At 44.3% G+C, this 23825-nt stretch overlaps 1 protein-coding gene across 3 annotated transcripts; it reads right to left on the bottom strand.

Moving 5' to 3' along the window:
* Nucleotides 1–266: 266 nt before the first annotated feature.
* Nucleotides 267–7319, bottom strand: LOC110538083 (proline-rich protein 15-like protein A). Of its 3 annotated transcripts, none has more exons than XM_021624659.2 (2): nt 7073–7319; nt 267–1991 (listed from the first exon to the last, which is right to left on the bottom strand). In XM_021624659.2, the coding sequence occupies exon 2, from the start codon at nt 1940–1942 to the stop codon at nt 1619–1621; it is 324 nt and encodes a 107-aa protein (XP_021480334.1). In that variant the 5' UTR covers nt 1943–1991; nt 7073–7319; the 3' UTR covers nt 267–1618. The 3 variants fall into 3 exon arrangements, with proteins under 3 accessions (XP_021480334.1, XP_036794015.1, XP_036794016.1); XM_036938120.1 differs by lacking the exon at nt 7073–7319 and adding an exon at nt 5083–5329; XM_036938121.1 differs by lacking the exon at nt 7073–7319 and adding an exon at nt 2943–3073.
* Nucleotides 7320–23825: the final 16506 nt, after the last annotated feature.

A 23825-nucleotide genomic window follows, 5' to 3' on the forward strand; every position in this document is an offset into this window, starting at 1 on the left:
TCTGTACATCTATCACTCCAGTATTAATGCTAAACTGTAATTATTTTTGCCTCTATGGCCTATTTATTGCCTACCTCCCTACTCTTCTACATTTGCACACACTGTACATAGATTTTTCTTTTCTTTTGTGTTACTGACTGTACATTTGTTTATGTGTAACTCTGTGTTGTTGTTTTTGTCGCACTGTTTTGCATTATCATTATCATCCTATAAGAGGTAATGGAATGAGTTCACAGTAACACAAGAGAGATCCTTAAGCGTTTCAATAAAATCATATGTATATTTTATTTATAAAACAAGTCTGCATTTATTTTACAAAATTATTCAAAATGTACAGCACCCTTTCAATGAAAGGGATTTTTGTCATTAAGTGTAGAAGGTGAAAATGAAATGAAAGTTTACATTTTCAGTCTTTGTAGAGGAGGGATCTCATGTGTAGTTTTAGCAAAGATGGTGGATAAATGAAGAGAGTTCACTCAGGCCTTCTACCATCGAAAATAAATAGTCAGTTCCGGTCTACTTAACTGGGTGTGTCTCCCATAGCCACCAATGCAATAGCAGCTAGGTCTGGTCTACTTACAGTACTTCATTGACTTTCATTGAACCAGAAAAAAACAGCAATTGGGGTGTCTCGCTTCCTCTTCCATTTCTGGTTTTGTGTTGGCTTCAGTGTCTGCCAATATCTTGCAAATACTAAAGCAACACTGGAGAAATGCATAGAACTTGTGTTGAAACCTTGCAGTCTATCTATGAAGCAGTCCTTGACTTTTACATTAGAAAGTGCAATTCAAAGAAAAACTGAAATGTTTGTCTAGTTTGAGATTACATTTTAAAGGGATAGAGATGTCAAGTGTATATATATATATATATATATATACATACTCAGGTTTTAAAACAGGTTTTAGAACAATTGATTTTAGAACAATTGATTTTTGAGGTGACATGTTTGTGAATGACACGTGACACAGTCTGCCGCTATGGAAACCAGTCAACCTCCAACAGTCGGTAACCATGTCCTCTAGGTCAGAAAGCTGTTATGCAAACGTCTGTTTCATACGTTACCTATTTGCTTTGTACAGATGACAAACTTAGCAACACCAGTAAAGTACACATTCTGTACTGTACAATGACTGTACAATGTAATATGCATGCCCTGAAACTCCTCTCTGTTCCTGTGATCTGTTGAACATTTAAAACCGAAGATGACTAATAGCACCTCATTAAAGGTCGTCTGTTCATGTAAACATGGCCTAGGTATGAAGCAGACAGACAGGGGAGAATCAGGTGTCCCATTCTTCCACTGATTATAGATGGAAGAGACAGAGAGTGTGATACCAAGATGCATACAAAGACTCCCAGTCAGTCCCCATTTATAGGGAATAAAGAACAAAGATCTCTGGCTGGATTGACACAGACGACATGTCCCAGTGGGATGCACTGCCCTCCATCTCTATGAGTGTTACTGAGTGTGATAGAGGGCACCGTATGAAATGGTGTGACCAATGAGGGAGAGGCAGAGAACGTCTTCTGTGTTTGAGTGTGCATGAATTAGTTTAATAGAGAAAGCCATGAATTTTTGGTGTGTATGCATGTGTGTGTGTGAACTTTGTTTCCCAGCTCAGAGGTTCTCGTTGCTAGGCTCGTGACCAGGGAACAGATCAGGGGTTTCTGCTAACGTGGCCCTGACCTTCTTCTTCTCTTTAAAACGTCCTGAGTGGGACACTTTGACATGGCGTCCCTTGGTGGTGGTCTTATCCACTATCCTCTCCAGACGTGCGTTCAACTGGCTGTCCTCTGTGGCGCCCTCTACTGGCCCGGGGGCTCCGCCGTGGGGTGTGGTATTGCTGCCGTACTCCGCTGGGATCTCGTACAGTACCTTGGGCTCCGACTTCTTCTTACGTAGGAAGGTGAGCTTCCACCAGCCAGGCGATGGGTCAGCCATGACCACACACAGAGAGAGGAGGGAGAGCGGGATGTAAGAATGGAGGGGCCTTGGGTTGGTGTAGGGAGAGAAAGAGCGAGAGAAGTTTAGTAATAAGTTAGTTAACTGTAGCTTTATAGCTCCAACGTTTACAATGAAGATGGATCAGACATGAGTCATGACCTCTCAGAGAGAAGAATGAGGGAGGGAGGGAGAGTTACGTAAATCCCTTCACTACTCCCTTCCCATTCCCCATTCAAACTCCTGCCACACCTCTTACCATAAGCCCTAACCACAGTAACCTGACTCCCAACACTGCCCAGCTCAGATCGATCTGTGTCAGATAGATCTGTGTCAGGGGGAACAGACTGAGCTCTCCTGAATATTTCAGGGGAACTCAATAGGCACCATATGGTGGAGTGATGACAGGGCACCGCTGGTGATTGGGTTACTCCTATTGTGTGTTGGCCAAGCTAAACGTGCTGGCTGCTAATACAGCGCCTCATATTTCAGCTAAACCCTTTCTACGATGGGGTAACACTCACGGGTTGCCCAATCTCTGGTACTGAGGTGCTGCTCTTTAAATAGCAAGCGCCGTGCTAACATTGTCACTACTTCTGCCACTACTACTGCCATTATCAGTCCCTCTACCATTGTCACTACTTCTGCCACTACTACTGCCATTACTACTGCCATTATCAGTCCCTCTACCATTGTCACTACTTCTGCCACTACTACTGCCATTATCAGTCCCTCTACCATTGTCACTACTTCTGCCACTACTACTGCCATTATCAGTCCCTCTACCATTGTCACTACTTCTGCCACTACCACTGCCATTATCAGTCCCTCTACCATTGTCACTACTTCTGCCACTACTACTGCCATTATCAGTCCCTCTACCATTGTCACTACTTCTGCCACTACTACTGCCATTATCAACCCCTCTACCATTGTTGCCACCACTATCACAATAGATATGACTACTACTGCTACTACATCGACTAATGCTAATGCAAACCTGAGATTGGGGTTAGTTCCATTCTGATGCAGTCATTTCTGATCATTAATACACTTCTGTTTCCAGCTGAAATCCCCCCTGCAAAATTATTCAGCCCCTTTACTTTCAGTGCAGCAAACTCTCTCCAGAAGTTCAGTGAGGATCTCTGAATGATCCAATGTTGACCTAAATGACTAATGATGATAAATACAATCCACCTGTGTATAATCAAGTCTCCGTATAAATTCACCTGCACTGTGATAGTCTCAGAGGTCCGTTAAAAGCGCAGAGAGCATCATGAAGAACAAGAAACACACCAGGCAGGTCCGAGATACTGTTGTGAAGAAGTTTAAAGCCGGATTTTAGATACAAAAAGATTTCCCAAGCTTTAAACATCCCAAGGAGCACTGTGCAAGTGATAATATTGAAATGGAAGGAGTATCAGACCACTGCAAATCTACCAAGACCTGGCCGTCCCTCTAAACTTTCAGCTCATACAAGGAGAAGACTGATCAGAGATGCAGCCAAGAGGCCCATGATCACTCTGGATGAACTGCAGAGATCTACAGCTGAGGTGGGAGACTCTGTCCATAGGACATCAATCAGTTGTATATTGCACAAATCTGGCCTTTATGGAAGAGTGGCAAGAAGAAAGCCATTTCTTAAAGATATCCATAAAAAGTGTTGTTTAAAGTTTGCCACAAGCCACCTGGGAGACACACCAAACATGTGGAAGAAGGTGCTCTGGTCAGATGAAACCAAAATGGAACTTTTTGGCAACAATGCAAAACGTTACATCCCCACTGTCAAACATGGTGGTGGCAGCATCATGGTTTGGGCTTTCTTTTCTTCAGCAGGGACAGGGAAGATGGTTAAAATTGATGGGAAGATGGATGGAGCCAAATACAGGACCATTCTGGAAGAAAACCTGATGGAGTCTGCAAAAGACCTGAGACTGGGACGGAGATTTGTCTTCCAACAAGACAATGATCCAAAACATAAAGCAAAATCTACAATGGAATGGTTCAAAAATAAACATATCCAGGTGTTAGAATGGCCAAGTCAAAGTCCAGACCTGAATCCAATCGAATCTATGGAAAGAACTGAAAACTGCTGTTCACAAATGCTCTCCATCCAACCTCACTGAGCTCGAGCTGTTTTGCAAGGAGGAATGGGAAAAAATGTCAGTCTCTCGATGTGCAAAACTGATAGAGACATACCCCAAGCGACTTACAGCTGTAATCGCAGCAAAAGGTGGCGCTACAAAGTATTAACTTAAGGGGGCTGAATAATTTTGCATGCCCAATTTTTCAGTTTTTGATTTGTTAAAAAAGTTTGAAATGTCCAATAAATGTCGTTCCACTTCATGATTGTGTCCCACTTGTTGTTGATTCTTCACAAAAAAATAGTTTTATATCTTTATGTTTGAAGCCTGAAATGTGGCAAAAGGTCGCAAAGTTCAAGGGGGCCGAATACTTTCGCATGGCACTGTATATATATATATATATACTTAAGCACTTTACACCACTGAACCTAGTGACTTTTGGCCTGATAGCTGAGGGTTGGGTTTGCGTGTGTAGATGAACAAGCGGAAGCCAAGACAGATTTTCTTCTCTCATGACAAAACAGCGGATACACTTGGCCAACATGTTCATGTTTGAGTTCCTTTGACTGGTTTCCTGCCAGGGAGAAACGTTCAGAGGCAAAGCTAGTCTGGGCTACAAAGTCTTTTTATCTGCCTCAGCATAATAGCCCGTCTAAGATATGTCTTGAATATCTGGCTTTAGGTGAGATCATTTCTTGTTTACAGTTGATAGTTTTACTGGTCAATTGTTATTCAAGCTGACATATTTGTAAGGATAAATAGCTTATCTGGGTTTACTAACACATATGTCAGTCACCGGACTTTCTAGTACTGCCCTATGTGTGGGTGGTTATCTTACAGTCAAAGTGCAACCCACTTTATGACCCTTCTCAAGCGGTTTTCCTTATTAGTTCTATTGCCCATTATATTGCCCATTGAAATGCCAGTCAGCGACATTCAACATAGCTCATTCTCAGGTCATCCACCCTGTCTGTCTTTCCGTAATTCCATCCACCTCTTGTCTTTTAGCCATCAGTAACCTAGATTTCCCACATCACCCCCTCCTCAGAGCAGAACCTCCGTCAAGTAGCGGGACCATGTCCTGGACTAGTCGTTGGTACAGCCAGTCCAGCTCAGCAGACAAGGTTCCTTCCAGTAAAGCTCCAAGTACTGAGTTGGATTAAATGATGTCATGAGGAATTCCATAAGAAAACATGAAATCTCAATTTTAGAGAATGTCACGACTCCCACCGCAGGTGGCTCCTCTTCCTGTTCGGGCGGCGGTCGTCGTCACCGGTCTACTAGCCGCCACCGATCCCTTTTCCCTTTTCTATTGGTTTTGTCTTATTGGTTACACCTGTTTCTTGTTTAGGTTTTTAGCTGGGCTATTTAAGCCGGTAAGGCCCGCCTGCTCTTTGTGCAGGCATATTTTTCTTCTGTGTTTGTGTGTGGTAGTGCGTTTCAGTTTTGGTTTTTCTCCGGACTGGTTAGGTGCTGGTTTTGGGCCGGTAATTTATGTGCGCCCTGTATTGGCCGTGTGCTATTTTCTCTGTGCCGGAAATTAAAGCATTGTTCTGTACCTTCTGCCTCCTGCGCCTGACTCCGCACCCACTACGCCTAAGTGCGTCACAGAGATTCATTCATTTTATGGCTGTGGCTGTGTGGCGTGACTATTTGGAATGGCCAAAGGCTAGGCCAGAGGCAATCCCTTCAAGGTAACAATGATCATGCCCATATTCCTTATCCAGAAAATCGATCAAACAATCAGAATCACAATTTCACTCCATTACAGGTAGTAAACCTGCACTTAGAGCCCAGATTTCTAGTGAGACCGTATCACCGTACACTCTGTAGAAATCCTTCCAGTCATGTGGAAAGTCTACGCTATGGTAAACATCCACCTGTGTGTGCAGACTGGGGTTAACGCCACTGATAGGAAAGTCACCTTTGGTGATAACTCTGTCTGCAATAAAGCCTATAGCTCCATTCCCATGCAAACGTTAGACTCTTATCTGGGAATTCAAATATTTACGAAATGTGGAGCATGGTCAAGCATGAGGGGAAAGTCCCTAAAAAATTACAACCTCACTTCTCGTGCATCTGTCAAACTATTGCATTAAGCAGGCTTTGACACAACAGTGGCCAATATGCTGGCCATTAGGGCAGTGGTCAAGCCCTCTAAGGATATACTATACGTGTTTTGGTATGTGTTAAATTGATGCGAAGAGTAAGATGTCAAGGCGAGTTACGCAAATGACGGTGTCATGTTGGTATTTTACAGCTGACGTAGTTTGCGGGAGCGTTGTATTGAATCCATACAAATGTCGACACATCGGCATACGGTCACCAAGGCACAGTGCAATCAGTTAGGTGCAGTGTGTGCTAACAGCTTAGTGTTTACTCAGTGTGTGTACGGTCAACAGGCTCAGCGTTCAAAGGTCCTTATTGCTAACTGGGCCCAAGGAAGCCTATCGTGTCTGAAGTCCACTTTCAGTCAGTTTAAGAGGTGTCCATCTGAATGAGGTATGTTGCGTGAAGGGTGCAGCAAGCACAACAAGCTCTTCAAATTTGATCATCCATATTTTGTTATTGCAATCTTGCTGTACATCTGGCAAAATGTTGTTAATTGTGTACTGTCAAGGTACAGCTTAGGGTGTGTGTGTGTATGTGTGTACGTGTGTTCACAAGAATAGTAAACAAACAAAAGATGTTGTTGGTCCCCACAAACTTAAATGCTATTGGTTGGGGGTTTAGGGTTAAAGTTAGAATTAGTGTTAGGGTTAGGGTTAGGAGCCTGGGTTAGTTTTAGAGTTAGGAGCCTGGGTTAGTTTTAGGTTTAGGAGCTAGGGCTAGGTTTAGGGTTAAGGTTAGCGTTAGGTTTAGGGTTAGGGTTAGGAGCCTTGGTTAGTTTTAGGTTTAGGAGCTAGGGCTAGAATTAGGTTTAGGGTTAAGGTTAGTGTTAGGTTTAGGGTTTGGGAAAATAAAATTTTGAATGGGACTGAATTGTGTGTCCCCACAAGGTGATTGTACAATACTGTGTGTGTGTGTGTGTGAGCAATAACCTCACCTGTGTATATGTAGAGATCTGGAGGCGAACTTCCTCCCAAAGCTTAATAGTTTATGGGAGAAACCCTGCTAGCAAAGCCAAATTCATTGATTCAAATATCAGATCATTCCCACTCCAATATCCACTTCAGAATCCTCTTCCACGCTTATCCTTTTACTGCTGTCCTTCCCTTCGTCTTCTTCGTCCTCCCCTGTTCAGTCTATTCTCTCTCTCTCTCTCTGATAGTCAGGTGTAGAGCTACAGGTACAACCTTTGTCCCTCCTCCTGTCACACAAATACACACTCAGCTGAGTTGAACACTATAGACTCCACCCACTGGGACTTGGGCAAACACAACCAGGGTGACAGTGAGACGAGGAGAGCGTAGATAGACGCTCAGTAGATCCGCTCGACCCATTACATGTTCTGCCAAATCACTCTGCCAACACGTTCACCGTGTCTGCTGGTCCAGTCAGACAGAAGGCTTGGTAATACCAACTATGCAAAGCCTTGAGAGGTGAGAGAGGACCATTGTTGTTTATGGTTATACCGGAGATCTGCACGCCCTTAGATATCATGTTGTGTCCATGTCGATTTTCATCATGCCTGGCGTTATAGTTTCCAATACTCCCTCAGAAGTAGGACATCAGTTCATACAGTGCCTTGCGAAAGTATTCGGCCCCCTTGAACTTTGCGACCTTTTGCCACATTTCAGGCTTCAAACATAAAGATAGAAAACTGTATTTTTTTGTGAAGAATCAACAACAAGTGGGACACAATCATGAAGTGGAACGACATTTATTGGATATTTCAAACTTTTTTAACAAATCAAAAACTGAAAAATTGGGCGTGCAAAATTATTCAGCCCCTTTACTTTCAGTGCAGCAAACTCTCTCCAGAAGTTCAGTGAGGATCTCTGAATGATCCAATGTTGACCTAAATGACTAATGACGATAAATACAATCCACCTGTGTGTAATCAAGTCTCCGTATAAATGCACCTGCACTGTGACAGTCTCAGAGGTCCGTTAAAAGCGCAGAGAGCATCATGAAGAACAAGGAACACACCAGGCAGGTCCGAGATACTGTTGTGAAGAAGTTTAAAGCCGGATTTGGATACAAAAAGATTTTCCAAGCTTTAAACATCCCAAGGAGCACTGTGCAAGCGATAATATTGAAATGGAAGGAGTATCAGACCACTGCAAATCTACCAAGACCTGGCCGTCCCTCTAAACTTTCAGCTCATACAAGGAGAAGACTGATCAGAGATGCAGCCAAGAGGCCCATGATCACTCTGGATGAACTGCAGAGATCTACAGCTGAGGTGGGAGACTCTGTCCATAGGACAACAATCAGACGTATATTGCACAAATCTGGCCTTTATGGAAGAGTGGCAAGAAGAAAGCCATTTCTTAAAGATATCCATAAAAAGTGTCGTTTAAAGTTTGCCACAAGCCACCTGGGAGACACACCAAACATGTGGAAGAAGGTGCTCTGGTCAGATGAAATCAAAATTGAACTTTTTGGCAACAATGCAAAACGTTATGTTTGGCGTAAAAGCAACACAGCTCATCACCCTGAACACACCATACCCACTGTCAAACATGGTGGTGGCAGCATCATGGTTTGGGCCTGCTTTTCTTCAGCAGGGACAGGGAAGATGGTTACAATTGATGGGAAGATGGATGGAGCCAAATACAGGACCATTCTGGAAGAAAACCTGATGTAGTCTGCAAAAGACCTGAGACTGGGACGGAGATTTGTCTTCCAACAAGACAATGATCCAAAACATAAAGCAAAATCTACAATGGAATGGTTCAAAAATAAACATATCCAGGTGTTAGAATGGCCAAGTCAAAGTCCAGACCTGAATCCAATCGAGAATCTGTGGAAAGAACTGAAAACTGCTGTTCACAAATGGTCTCCATCCAACCTCGCTGAGCTCGAGCTGTTTTGCAAGGAGGAATGGGAAAAAATGTCAGTCTCTCGATGTGCAAAACTGATAGAGACATACCACAAGCGACTTACAGCTGTAATCGCAGCAAAAGGTGGCGCTACAAAGTATTGACTTAAGGGGGCTGAATAATTTTGCACGCCCAATTTTTCAGTTTTTGATTTGTTAAAAAAGTTAGAAATATCCAATAAATGTCGTTCCACTTCATGATTGTGTCCCACTTGTTGTTGATTCTTCACAAAAAAATACAGTTTTCTATCTTTATGTTTGAAGCCTGAAATGTGGCAAAAGGTCGCAAAGTTCAAGGGGGCCGAATACTTTCGCAAGGCACTGTATGTAACCAAAAGGCTTAGCCCTCGGATGCTTTACGGAAGTGCATCTTCATGGCTTCAATTTGTATTGGCATCATTGTTGGATGTCAACGTGTTGTTCAAAAGCTCTTGGATACATAAACCACACGTGTATCAATATCCCTCGCCTGAATATACAACACACACGTTCAGACACATACAACGACCGGGGCAAAAAAATATATACTTCGTATTTTTATCCGAAGGGTAAGACAGCAGAAGTCTCGTACAACCCTCTCCAATATCCCCAAAAAGTGAAACCTAAGCAAACACAAACGTCGGCTACACAATAAAACCATCTCAAAGACAGCTTGTGAGAAGGCTTGAAACTGGCAGATCACATGTCAGTTGAAAACATCCTTATGACCCAAAATGGCTGCCATTAAAACCAATGAGGCCTATATAAGCCAGCTCGTCTCTCCCCGCAAGCCTAGAGAGCATGGCTCCTTGTGTCCAGCTCCAAGTAGTCAACCGTCTGTTTGCTGAGGCCCATAAACCTGTGATTGTGTGATTACGTGTCTCTAGAAGGGCGATGTGGACAAACAACACAATCGAGGCGTGTCTTTTGGGTGATCGTGTTTGTTGTTTCATATACATGTTTCGCCAGTGACTTTCCCTGAAGCATAAGGGTGACAGTGGGCAGTTTCTCTGACTATCTACATCGTGTAGGCTACAACTTGAACCAACACAGATGTGAACCCATTATCCTATATCATAATATCCTGTTTTGACTATCTGAACTCTACAATAAAACATTTATTTGACACAGCGCTATGAGCATTATTGAAAGATCAGATTGAAGAGGGAGGAAATAGGCCTGAGCAGCGCCCCTGTCCTATCAATCTCTGCCACGGGGCACATCATGTAAAACTCCCAACAATGCCATCCTTAGATCTCAAGCATATCTCAGCTTCATATCAGTTTGCATGTTCTGGGCAGAAGTGGTCATGCTCCCTCCCTCCCTCTCTTTGATCTCATCTCTCTGTCTCTCTCTCCCTCTCTCTCCCCCTTTCTAGGATAGGCTGGGCGTGTGCCTCGGCAGTGTTTTATTGGCAGATGCCTGGAAAACAAACACAATTGATAGGGACACACCATCCAACACCCAACAGCGCTGTCTTTTACCAGCACTGCACAAGGGTTCACGTGGCTCTATACATACTGTTCCTTCTGACCTCTGACCCCAAATGAGTGTTTCAGTTCTTCAAACCAATAGATGTTTGGAGAAGGAGAAAGGGCCAAAGGGGTCACGTGTGTGGTAATATGTGACAGAGAGGGGCAGAGAGGAGGAGAATGATTATCTATGCATAATCACTTTACCCCTACCTACATGTACAAATTACCTCAACTAACCTGTACCCCCACACATTGACTCAGTACCAGCACCCCCTGTATATAGTTACTTTTTATTTTATTTTTGACTTTAGTTCATTTAGTAAATATTTTCTGAAATCTCTTTCTTGAACTGCATTGATGGTTAAGGGTATTTCACGGTAATACCTGTTGTATTCGGCGCATGTGACAAATACAATTTGATTTGATTTGAACTTCAAGGTGACAGGGGCCTTGGACAGAGGGCAGCATGTTGCCCTACAAACGGAGCCTTGTTGATCACAGAAAGCACAGAACAATTCTGCTCTGGTCTGTACCTGGGTTGGGAAAATGGGAGTGAACTTTACCTCTACGACTGGGTGCTAGTTGATGATACTGGTTTGGAGTACTTGGTGGATAACAAGAGAGCTGGGGGAGAAAATAAACCGTAGAGACAATGTCATTCACTTGTGAGAGAAGATCTGATTAAATATCCCTTGTAATCAACAGCAACGTTACCGTTCGCTGCTGCCAATTTGACGTGACTGTTTGCTGAGACTGGATTATCAACTCTACGTGAAAATATAGTCAAGTGCCCACGCACTGAAATGTTCATTCAAAGCAGGACAGAACTGTAGCGACGTAGATAAGCAAACGCGTCCCGGCATCAATCACAACTGTCTCGCAGATAAAGGAAAGCCGTGCCAACGAGCCAAACAGAAGAGTCTTTCCTGTCAAACTGATTCTACGTGCAGTATAATCTACCTGTCAATCTACTAGAGAAGCTGGCACTATCGCATCGCACTGTAAAGGCATGTCAATACAATATGCACTGCGTTTTACACTAGATGTATGTTATTCTTGTCATGTTGCCTGTGTGAGTGTCTGTAGTGTTTTGATTTCGATATGTTGTTGGTTAGGCATGTGTTGTTGGGCGTTGTCTGCCAATAATCAACCAGTGGGTATAAATAGTTTGAGTTGAAATGGTTTTTGCAACAGTACCTCCTTGTGGACAGAGATTAGAACTGCACATACACACAATGGCAGAAGAGACATTGCAAGGATTCTATCACATTGCCCCCCACCTCCCCCCAAAAAAGGCAATGTGACCTCTCTAAAATAAACTGTAATAGTCTCTCTTTGTGATCTACCACAGGTGCCAGACTAGGCATTTGGGTCAAATATTTCCTTAGTACAACAAGCCCCACTAGCAATAGAGACTATCAAATAGCATGTCACCGGATGTAGTACTCACATTACCCAGCAGAGAGCATCCAACCAGCATTGTACATGACATCACTGGGCACTGCTGGGCTCTCTGCCATCACACACAGGGCTGGCACTCTGCCATGGCAGTAACTTCACTCGTGCTGTCCTGCTGGTGGCAGACCTCTAAAGCGATTAGGCCGTGCTGCTCTCTGGCGCTAGGAAACCTCCATGGCACCACCGTGCTGCTCTCCCATGTGGCACATTGGCTGTGGGTCCACCGGGTCAGTCTAGCACAGCTAGGAACTCTGGGTCTTTCTCCAAGTCCTGGGGAGCGTCTTACAGACTTACAGACTACAGTCCACTGGTTGCTAGTGGGGCTTGTTGTACCACGACGCCACCAAAATGACTGATGTCAGGAGAAGAACCAGGTTGAGTATGTTAGGTGTTTTTTTTCGTCTCTCGTACCAGTGGCTGTTGTCTGCGCAAACGAGATGGTTGAAGTTGTAAAGGGAGTCTTAAAGTAACACTGCCACCCCGTGGTCTTACCCTATCGTTGCAGGGAAGCTGATCATATGGGGACAATGGTTTGAAAGGTTTTTGTACTGTCTTTGTTTGCGGTAGTATGGTGATAGGACACCAGGTGGCAGTTGAGCATATTTACACTCAAAACCTTGTGATTTCATAATAACAGTTGAGAATGTTCTGTATGTTTTACGATTCAGACACACAGTTTAGAAATACAGTATTCAACTCAATCAGAGGAAACAGCAGTGAAGACCATTGGGTGGATCATTGGTAGAATAATGAAGAGGGAGAGTGGAGGGAAGAGGGGAGAGCGATGTTTATTTATTTTCCCTTTTGTACTGTAATTATTTGCACATAGTTACAGCACTGTATATAGCCACAATATGACATTTGAAATGCCTCTATTCCTTTTGAACTTTTGTGAGTGTAATGTTTACTGTCCATTTTTATTATTTATTTCAGTTTTGTTAATAATCTATTTCACTTGCTTGGCAATGTCAACATATGTTTCCCATTCCAGTAAATCCCTTTGAATTGAGAGAGTGAGAGAGAGAGGTGCTCTGTAAATGTGATTCTGAAGGAGGGCTGTCCCCTTAAGCACAAGGTAGCCCCCTTCACTCTCCTCTCTCGCTCTCCTTCCCCTCTCTCCTCTCTCGCTTTCCTTCCCCTCTCTCCTCTCGCGTGCGACTCCATTTTAATTTCACAGCAGAGAGGGCTTAATTCATGGCAGTGGGTACCCCAGTGCCACCCCCCCCCCCCCCCCCCCCCCCGTCTCTCTCTCTCTGTCAAGCAGGACACTCAAAGCACTGTTACATCCTCCTGCTTCCCTCCATCCCTCTATCCCTCCTTCCCTCTCTTCATGCCCACCCCATCACTCCAGTCGCTCGTTACCGAGGGCGGCGGAGGAGGCACAGTGAATGATGGGAGCCATCCATTAGAACCCCACCACCACCCTCTGTCCTACACACACACGCACACTCATACACACACACCTGACTCACAAATACACACCCACCCCCTAACACAAATGTATGCACACACACACTCACAACAACCACCTCAAACACACAGACAGACGAAATGCGTGGGAGTAACAGAGGAGGTGTAAGCCGTGCTTTAACGGCCTCTTCCTCTCCAGTCCGGTCCAATATGCACCAGTGTTACCGGTTACAATGGGAGTGGGGGATAGAGTGTGCCGGGGTGGGGATAAAGCATCAGACTACACCCCGGTTTCTATTCTCCTCTTGCAGCGCTGGTCATGTCTGTAACACGTTTGACACAACCAATTCGTAGCATTCCTTTATTGATTGGCAGTGACGTATTTTCTGTTTTGTTACTTTTCTGTTTATCTTCAACACCTCCGGGCCCTGCCCAGTGGTTCACCCATTCAGTCATACTGTAGAATGGTCCTTCTTTTCTGTTTACCTTCAACACCTCCGGGCCCTGCCCAGTGGGTCACCCATTCAGTCATACTGTAGAATGGTCCTTCTTTTCTGTTTACCTTCAACACCTCCGGGCCCTGCCCAGTGGGTCACCCATTCAGTCATACTGTAGAATGGTCCTTCTTTTCTGTTTACCTTCAACACCTCCGGGCCCTGCCCAGTGGGTCACCCATTCAGTCATACTGTAGAATGGTCCTTCTTTTTTGTTTACCTTCAACACCTCCGGGCCCTGCCCAGTGGTTCACCCATTCAGTCATACTGTAGAATGGTCCTTCTTTTCTGTTTACCTTCAACACCTCCGGGCCCTGCCCAGTGGTTCACCCATTCAGTCATACTGTAGAATGGTCCTTCTTTTCTGTTTACCTTCAACACCTCCGGGCCCTGCCCAGTGGTTCACCCATTCAGTCATACTGTAGAATGGTCCTTCTTTTCTGTTTACCTTCAACACCTCCGGGCCCTGCCCAGTGGTTCACCCATTCAGTCATACTGTAGAATGGTCCTTCTTTTCTGTTTACCTTCAACACCTCCGGGCCCTGCCCAGTGGTTCACCCATTCAGTCATACTGTAGAATGGTCCTTCTTTTCTGTTTACCTTCAACACCTCCGGGCCCTACCCAGTGGGTCACCCATTCAGTCATACTGTAGAATGGTCCTTCTTTTCTGTTTACCTTCAACACCTCCGGGCCCTACCCAGTGGGTCACCCATTCAGTCATACTGTAGAATGGTCCTTCTTTTCTGTTTACCTTCAACACCTCCGGGCCCTACCCAGTGGGTCACCCATTCAGTCATACTGTAGAATGGTCCTTCTTTTCTGTTTACCTTCAACACCTCCGGGCCCTGCCCAGTGGTTCACCCATTCAGTCATACTGTAGAATGGTCCTTCTTTTCTGTTTACCTTCAACACCTCCGGGCCCTGCCCAGTGGGTCACCCATTCAGTCATACTGTAGAATGGTCCTTCTTTTCTGTTTACCTTCAACACCTCCGGGCCCTGCCCAGTGGGTCACCCATTCAGTCATACTGTAGAATGGTCCTTCTTTTCTGTTTACCTTCAACACCTCCGGGCCCTGCCCAGTGGGTCACCCATTCAGTCATACTGTAGAATGGTCCTTCTTTTCTGTTTACCTTCAACACCTCCGGGCCCTGCCCAGTGGTTCACCCATTCAGTCATACTGTAGAATGGTCCTTCTTTTCTGTTTACCTTCAACACCTCCGGGCCCTGCCCAGTGGTTCACCCATTCAGTCATACTGTAGAATGGTCCTTCTTTTCTGTTTACCTTCAACACCTCCGGGCCCTGCCCAGTGGTTCACCCATTCAGTCATACTGTAGAATGGTCCTTCTTTTCTGTTTACCTTCAACACCTCCGGGCCCTGCCCAGTGGTTCACCCATTCAGTCATACTGTAGAATGGTCCTTCTTTTCTGTTTACCTTCAACACCTCCGGGCCCTGCCCAGTGGTTCACCCATTCAGTCATACTGTAGAATGGTCCTTCTCTTCTGTTTACCTTCAACACCTCCGGGCCCTACCCAGTGGGTCACCCATTCAGTCATACTGTAGAATGGTCCTTCTTTTCTGTTTACCTTCAACACCTCCGGGCCCTACCCAGTGGGTCACCCATTCAGTCATACTGTAGAATGGTCCTTCTTTTCTGTTTACCTTCAACACCTCCGGGCCCTACCCAGTGGGTCACCCATTCAGTCATACTGTAGAATGGTCCTTCTTTTCTGTTTACCTTCAACACCTCCGGGCCCTGCCCAGTGGGTCACCCATTCAGTCATACTGTAGAATGGTCCTTCTTTTCCGTTTACCTAAATAGCCACTTCCCATTTCAAATTGTGGGTAATCGAGGAGTATCAGCGCCGCAATAACTCATGATGATGATGACGACGATGATGTTCCTACAGTAACATCATTCATGGTCAAAGCTGTGATGACAGAAAGATGCTGGTGACACTAACGACTGTGCGAATGTCGGTAATGGTCACAGTGACGGTAATGGCAAGCGTGATGACATCGGTATTGGCAAGATAGTGGATAACACTAGTTGGAAGCATAAAAGTACAAACCACATAGAGTCCCAGGAGTGTTTTTTTTCCCTTTCTACATGTAGTAGGTGAGCTAACCGGCACTTCCTCTCCGTTGATGGACAGATAGGCCAAACATCGAGTTTCAGAATCCAATCTGAGGCTGCTAGAGCTGCTGCTTAATATACAAAGCACTGTCACCACTCTCCGCTAGTGTCAACATCCCATCACATCTTGACAACTGGGATTGTTTCCAAGATCAACTGACATGGAATGGAAAAGTTTCATTTGGTTCAGCAAAATATGTTCAATTGATACAACAAGAGAGTAACACAGTAGCACTCACGCATGCAGGCACGCACGCACACACACACACACACACACACACTCACAGAAACACGCCTATCAAAAGTCAACAGAGAAAACCAGTCAAAAGCCCATCTTTTTAAATCAAATCTCCTCATCCTGCCCATCCCCCTCCCCCCCCCCCCCCTCTACCTTCCCTCCTATCCCTCCCTCCCATTCCCTCCCTCCCATTCCCTCCCTCCCATTCCCTCCCTCCCAAGGCTCCATATTTCTCCATTACTGCGATTTTTAAACACCTCTTGTACTCCTATTAAAAAAAAGTTCTGCACTATTTGCCACGTCGGCTATCAATCACTGTCCTCACCACTACCCCCCCCCCCCCCACACACACACACACCCCCCCGGTCCCTCCAGCCCAAAGACAAGCGCTGCGCAGATCCATTTGTCAAAGTGGCTCCGGGGGCTACGCTTGACTGTGTCCGAGGAGGACAACCTGTCTCCGCCGCTACCGGGATGAAGGAAGGCGCTATGCAAATCAGCGGCTAATCTACGGCGGAACACAAGCGCGGCCCGGAGCCCGAGTTCCATTACTCCTCTTTAGCCTCCTGATTATGATTAAACTGATGGCTGCCGATCGGCATTAACACTTTACCTTCCGCGTCGTAGTATGTTAGAAGAGTAACCAGACTAAGACCTGGGTCTGTAGGTTTAGGGAACGGCACCAATGTTTTTGTAGCCCTATAGCACGAATGATGATTGGGTTGATGACCATTTAAAATGTCATTAGATGGTGCCGGTGGTGCCTTTCCCTTCATTCCCTGTAGCTGTGTGGTATTGCATACGGGGACCTAAAGAACAGATAGAGTGAGATATGGAGTCTTGTGGTCCATACCTAAACATACATTTGAGCTGGGGAACGTTTATTTTAGGGTGAACTGTCCCTTTAATTTGCTCTGAACTGGTCGGCAACGATTGGTACTCATCCCAGTTTTGGACCATGCCAATCTAGTAGTCTCCTACACTGTAGTGATGCTAAGGGCTAACCTTTTATCCATCTCAGGTATATTCATGAATAAATGCACTGTTAACACACATTCTGATGAGGCCCGGGCTGTCTCAAGAGCCGGGATCGTGACGTATCCGACACACACTCAGAATGAATGAAGGTGCTTTAACATGCTGCTACACTCGACTACAGCAACTCCACTATGGGATCTGTGGTTTGCAAGAGGCTTGCCAAAATTGGTTGTTTTGATGCATATTGTATTGTCCGTATCAAATGCTTTGGTAAGCGTGCAATCAGTTTCATGGGACTTTTACACACACACACATTGCATCAGCATTTTCACACCCCTTCCTCTTGCAGAGCACAGATAAACGCTTACTCTCATCCGCATAGAGAAATGCAATCACCTAAACGACAGATTTACTCACCTTAAAGACGGAGGCAAACACGCGCACGCACACACACACACACACACACACACATACATACATACATACATACATACATACATACATACATACATACATACATACATACATACAAACACAAAGGCCCCATTACATGCATGTTTACTTCCCCATAAATGACTAGAAACTAGATGCCGGTTTATAACATGCTGTACAAGCTGAAGATACACACATAAATATACACACGCACACGCACACACACACACACACAAACAAACCCACTGCATAAGAGGCACACACATGTAAATCATGTCTGGATTCTTTGCCAGCTTGTCTTTGTAGTTCTATGTAAATTGGATCTTAATAAAGGCATGGTAATGAATTCACTGCATGGTATCTGACACCATTTCCATGATAATACTCTGGACAGATCTGGACACATTTTGAGGGGCCTCGAAGCCCGCATTTTCTGAGCTGTAGGCGTTCATTGAGTCTGTAAAGCCTACATTAGTTGATTCAAAACAGTTATTTTGACAATACTACTAGTGTGTGTGTGTGTGTGTGTGTGAAAATGAAACTGTACAATCATCCATGACCAGATTAGTACACACAGAGATAAATATGAAGCATTAGAGAGAGAGATAATCACATCCATTTCTCCTCCACTTCATATTTCAGCCAGGAACGTTGACTAATATGGTTGCCGAGTGGCAGGGCTAACGCACCACCTGAGTTATCAGTGGTAAAGTGGCGAGGGATCTTTGGGCGCTATGAAAACACGGCATCCGTCATTTCTATTAAAACCCTGTGTCACAAGCTGTTTAGAGACAATAATATCACACTCCTTCCATAGCTGAGAGACGGACAGGGTCTGTCCCAGCAGATAATGTCGATACCCAATCTGCTGACATGATTCAATGTGTTGCCATGCTTCCCTCTACAGAAATATCCTTTTTAGCCTTTACAGCGGCTGCTTGCTATTTTTTCTTGATTCACCTCTAAGATGGGATGCCTCCCATTCATCTGTGTGTAGGCTACCCTGGCTACGGTGTTGATCTTTTACATAGATTCAAACATAATTAGATGAAAGCTCCTCATCACAAACAATTGCAGAGTCAATGGTTTCTAAATGAAACATTTCTGAATTCGATTTTAAAATACTTTTTTAAAAAAAAATCTAAATGTATGAATTGGGCGAAATTTGATGAACTTGAATAACTAAAAATAACAACAACTCAACATCGAGCTGCTAGTACAGTAGCATTGAAATGACTGTTCTCAAGTTTGTTTGTTTGTATGTTGAAAATACCCAGAAATACACTACATGCTATAATTAACAGATGTTCTAGTCTATGGAAGAGATCCTAGTAGGAATCCTCTTCTAGATGGATCCAGTCTGGGGAAGACAGGCTTCGTGTTTCACTTGGATGGTTTTGGTTCTTTCCAGTAGTTGTATCGTGTCAACTTGTGACTGGGCCCGGGCTACAACAGCTGTATTAATTAGAAGCTAATTATAAAACAACACCCCCTGACAGTGGGCTTACAGGAGAGGCGCTTCAGTCTGACTACCATCAAGCTGTCACTAAGTTAGTCTACGTCTTTACAGCATGAAAGAGAGAGATGGGGGAGAGAAAGAGAGAGAAATCCGCATTTTTCAAGAGTACACACACACACACACACACACACACCAAAACTCACACACGCACACACGCACACACACACACACAGACGCTCTGTGTAATATCATAGCTTTCCCTCATTCATCCAAGTCTTTATACTCCTAGTTGTGTTGACATTAACCCCACTGGTAATACATGGGCTTGCCAGGCAGCCGTATGTTTAACATCATACACTGTGGCGGGACAAGACGTTATAGTGGGCCGACCCGTGTGAGTGTGTGTGTGTGTGTGTGTGTGTGTGTGTGTGTGTGTGTGTGAATGTGTCTGTCACATGGCATCCATTACACCTGGAACATTGATTACAGACAGGAAGTATCTGTGGGCCTTGGCCACTCCCCCACCTCCCTCATTGGTCCTAGTCCCCTGAGGTCCCAACGGCCTTACTGCTCTATAAAGAGACCTATAAAGGATAGGAGGCCAGAGAGATTGATGTATGTGTGTGTGAGCGTGTGTGCGTTTCACACCCTGACACTGTAAACTACATGGCCCAATGAAGATTTTGAGAAATAGCAAAACCGTCAAACAGATACCTCTTATGTAGTGAGAAGACACCATAAATAGCCAAAGGTGAGGGATTGTATTCTGTATGAATGTAGGGATATGTGTTATATACTGTAATTATACACAGCATATACAGTTGAAGTCGCAAGTTTACATACACTTAGGTTGGAGTCATTAAAACTAGTTTTTCAATCACTCCACAAATTTCTAGTTAACAAACTGTAGGTTTGGCAAGTCGGTTAGGACATCTACTTTATGCATGACACAAGTAATTTTTCCAACAATTGTTTACAGATTATTTTACTTATAATTCACTGTATCACAATTCCAGTGGGTCAGAACTTTACATACACTAAGTTGACTGTGCCTTTAACCAGCTTGGAAAATTCCAGAAAATTATGTCATGGCTTTAGAATCTTCTGACAGGCTAAGTGACATAATTTGAGTCAATTGGAGGTGTACCTGTGGATGGATTTCAAAGCCTACCTTCAAACTCAGTGCCTCTTTGCTTGACATAATGGGAAAATATTGTAGACCTCCACAAGTCTGGTTCATCCTTGGGAGTAATTTCAAAATGCCTGAAGTTACCACGTTCATCTGTACAAACAATAGTATGCAAGACTTAACACCCTGGGACCACGCAGCCGTCATACCGCTCAGGAATGAGACGCGTTCTGTCTCCAAGAGATGAACATACTTTGGTGCGAAAAGTGCAAATCAATCCGAGAACAACAGCAAAGGACCTTGTGAAGATGCTGGAGGAAACAGGTACAAAAGTACCTATAGCCACAGTAAAATGAGTCCTATATAGACATAACCTGAAAGGCTGCACAGCAAGGGAGAAGCCACTGCTCCGAAAACCGTCATAAAAAAGCCAGACTACGGTTTGCAACTGCACATGGGGACAACGATCTTACAAAGTCCTCTGTTCTGATGAAACAGAAATAGAACTGATTGGCCATAATGACCATCGATATGTTTGGTGGAAAAAGGGGGAGGCTTGCAAGCCGAGGAACACCATCCCAACCTTGAAGCACGGGGTTGGCAGCATCATGTTGTGGGGGTGCTTTGCTGAAGGAGGGACTGGTGCACTTCACAAAATAGATGGCGTCATGAGGAAGGAAAATGATGTGGATATATTGAAGCAACATCTCAAGACATCAGTCAGGAAGTTAAAGCTTGGTCGCAAATGGGTCTTCCAAATGGACAATGACGCCAAGCATACTTCCAAAGTTGTGGCAAAATGGCTTTAGGACAACAAAGTCAAGGTATTGAAGTGGCCATCACAAAGCCCTGACCTCATTTCTATAGAAAATGTGTGGGCAGAACTGAAAAAGGGTGTGCGAGCAAGGAGGCCTAGAAACCTGACTCAGTTACACCAGCTCTGTCAGGAGGAATGGGCCAAAATTCACCCAACTTATTGTGGGAAGCTTGTGGAAGGTAATTTAAAGGCAATGCTACCAAATAGTAATTGAGTGTATGTAAACTTCTAACCCACTGGGAATGTGATGAAAGAAATACAAGCTGAAAGAAATAATTCCCTCTACTATTATTCTGACATTTCACATTCTTAAAATAAAGTGGTGATCCTAACTGACCTAAAACAGGGAATGTTTACTCTGATTAAATGTCAGTAATTGTGAAAAACAGAGTCTAAATGTATTTGGCTAAGGTGTATGTAAACTTCCGACTTCAACTGTATGTGCACATCACCCTTCACTCTCCCCTTAAGGCCCTTTCATACAGTAGGACTCACAAACCCACACAGGTCATGGGGAGCCATTGACTGCTTGTCAAATGGTAACCTATTCCCTTTGTAGTGCACTACTTTTGACTGGGTGCTGGACAAAAGTAGTGCACTATTAAGTGGATATGATGCCATTTTGGACGCCCCCGGTGAAATGGGTGTAATGTACTGGTCATGTATCTCTCTCTGCATACCGGTCTATTGTGCTCGGCAATAACGGATCATCACTCCCAGAAATCCTCCTTCATGTTATGAAGGTGTCTGTATGTTCAGAGTCCATGGATACGTCCTAAAATGCACCCTATTGCTTCATAGTACACTACTTTTAAACAGGGCTCGTAGAGATCTGGGCAAAAGTAGTGCACTGTATAGGGAATAGGATGCCATTTGGGATGCAGTCATCAGAAAGAGATAGGCAAGCCATGTTAGTGTGGAGCTGCTCCTTAACCCCTAAACCACTGGCACAAAGAGAGGAGAGGGGTGGAGCCTAGGTATGAGGAGTTATGAAGAGAGAGAGAGAGACAGAGCTAGAGAGAGAGAGAGAGAGAGAGTTGACCAATCTCATTCATTACACAGAGAGAGTTATCCAATCACATTAATGAGAGAGCGTGAGAGAGATGTTGTCCAATCAGGATTGAGAGTGCCAGTTTGATTGACAGGAACAACTTTGTCATCAGTGTAGCTGAGGGTGTGGGAAAAATATATTACTCAGTAAATGGCAGTAGTGGTTTTGGTACCTAGCCTTGCTATGGACACAGAGACATATAGAATATGTCTGTGTGGAGTTAGTGTGATCATGAATGAAGGGAGTTGTCTAGCCCAATAAAAAAACACCAACATTAAAAAAAGTCTAATTAAGTTTGCAGTTAGGAGTAAAGTTGGGTAACGCAGCCAATGTGCTTCATGACACACTAACTACACAGTACATACACAAAAGTACACTATAACAGATATAATTTAACATGTGCAAACACACACACACACACACACACACACACACACACACACACACACACACAAGCAGATGTCCCTTCCCACCTCGGCCCCCCTTCTTTCTCTTGTGGCCCGCGGGACTTTCTGTACAAACAGCAGGGGTCAGCTGGCGACCCTCAGTACAGACCCCAGGCAGGGTCAAAGGTCAGGTTCTCAGCCTGTTGTTGCCATGGCGATGGCATCTGGAGAAGGAGGTGGCAGCCTCGAAGCAGTCGAATTGGAATTCCCTCGCTCCCCTCTCCTCTCTCTCTTCTGCCCTTCCTCCGATACATTACCATGGCAAACTGTTTCTTCGCAATGTCCCGAGGCCCATTTTAGAGGAACATAATTTCTAACACAAGGGAAACTGTGTGTAACAGTAATGATTTGACAGCTATGGATCACATTTATATGGCCCCTTACAGCTGTGGGTCTCACAGCATGTTATACTACCGTATGTAGTATACGGGGCGGCAGGTAGCCTAGTGGTTAGAGCGTTGGGCCAGAAACTGAAAGGTTGCTAGATCGAATCTCCGAGCTGACAAGGTAAAAATCTGTCGTTCTGCCCCTGAACAAGGCAGTTAACCCACTGTTCCTAGTCATTGTAAATGTGAATTTGTTCTTAACTGACTTGCCAAGTTAAATAAAATAACAAATTAAAATGTAGAGTTACCTTGTAACTGGTATTTTTTAGATGGTATTTATTCACAGTCCTATTTCAGATGAGTTTATCTGGTATTCACAGAGACATTACATGGAAAGATACGGAACTCTGTACTCAAACCACACGTCTTGCCATTATGTTATTTACTGTAAATGGAAAAGTGACACCTAATTAACCGGACCAGCTGATTAACGGTTCAACATAGAAACACATAAATGCCGAATATAAGATAGGAGAAGAATACATGAATAGAAATGATCCTCGTTAGTGGTAATGAAGACCATAGCTCTGCCTGCATGGACACATCAGTGATTCGACTGCACAGATGAGGATTTATATGAGGACTTATAGAAGGCTGACGCACTCAGATTCAAGCCACTCATCTGACACGTCTTGGAGACATCCCAAATGGCACCCTATTCTCTTAATAGTGCACTACTTCTTGCACTGCTGGTCAAAAGTAGTGCACTATTTAGGGATTAGGGCGCCATTTTGGACGTAACCCTCAAATCTGTGTTTGGGTATTTGTCAATGTGTATCTGAATGATAGTTGTGAACCTAACTCTGATCTCAGAAGAGTTTATTAGTGTAGCATAGTGTCTTTGAAATATAAGCTTCACTCACACACACACACACACACACAGAGACATTAGAGCCCTGCACGGGCATGGATTTTAATCTC

Source organism: Oncorhynchus mykiss, chromosome 12 (assembly GCF_013265735.2).
Source record: "Oncorhynchus mykiss isolate Arlee chromosome 12, USDA_OmykA_1.1, whole genome shotgun sequence".
NCBI lineage: Eukaryota > Metazoa > Chordata > Actinopteri > Salmoniformes > Salmonidae > Oncorhynchus > Oncorhynchus mykiss.

Bases quoted from the DNA above. Each gene is read 5' to 3' on its own strand.
- LOC110538083 (XM_021624659.2), bottom strand. From the start codon at position 1,942: ATGGCTGACCCATCGCCTGGCTGGTGGAAGCTCACCTTCCTACGTAAG.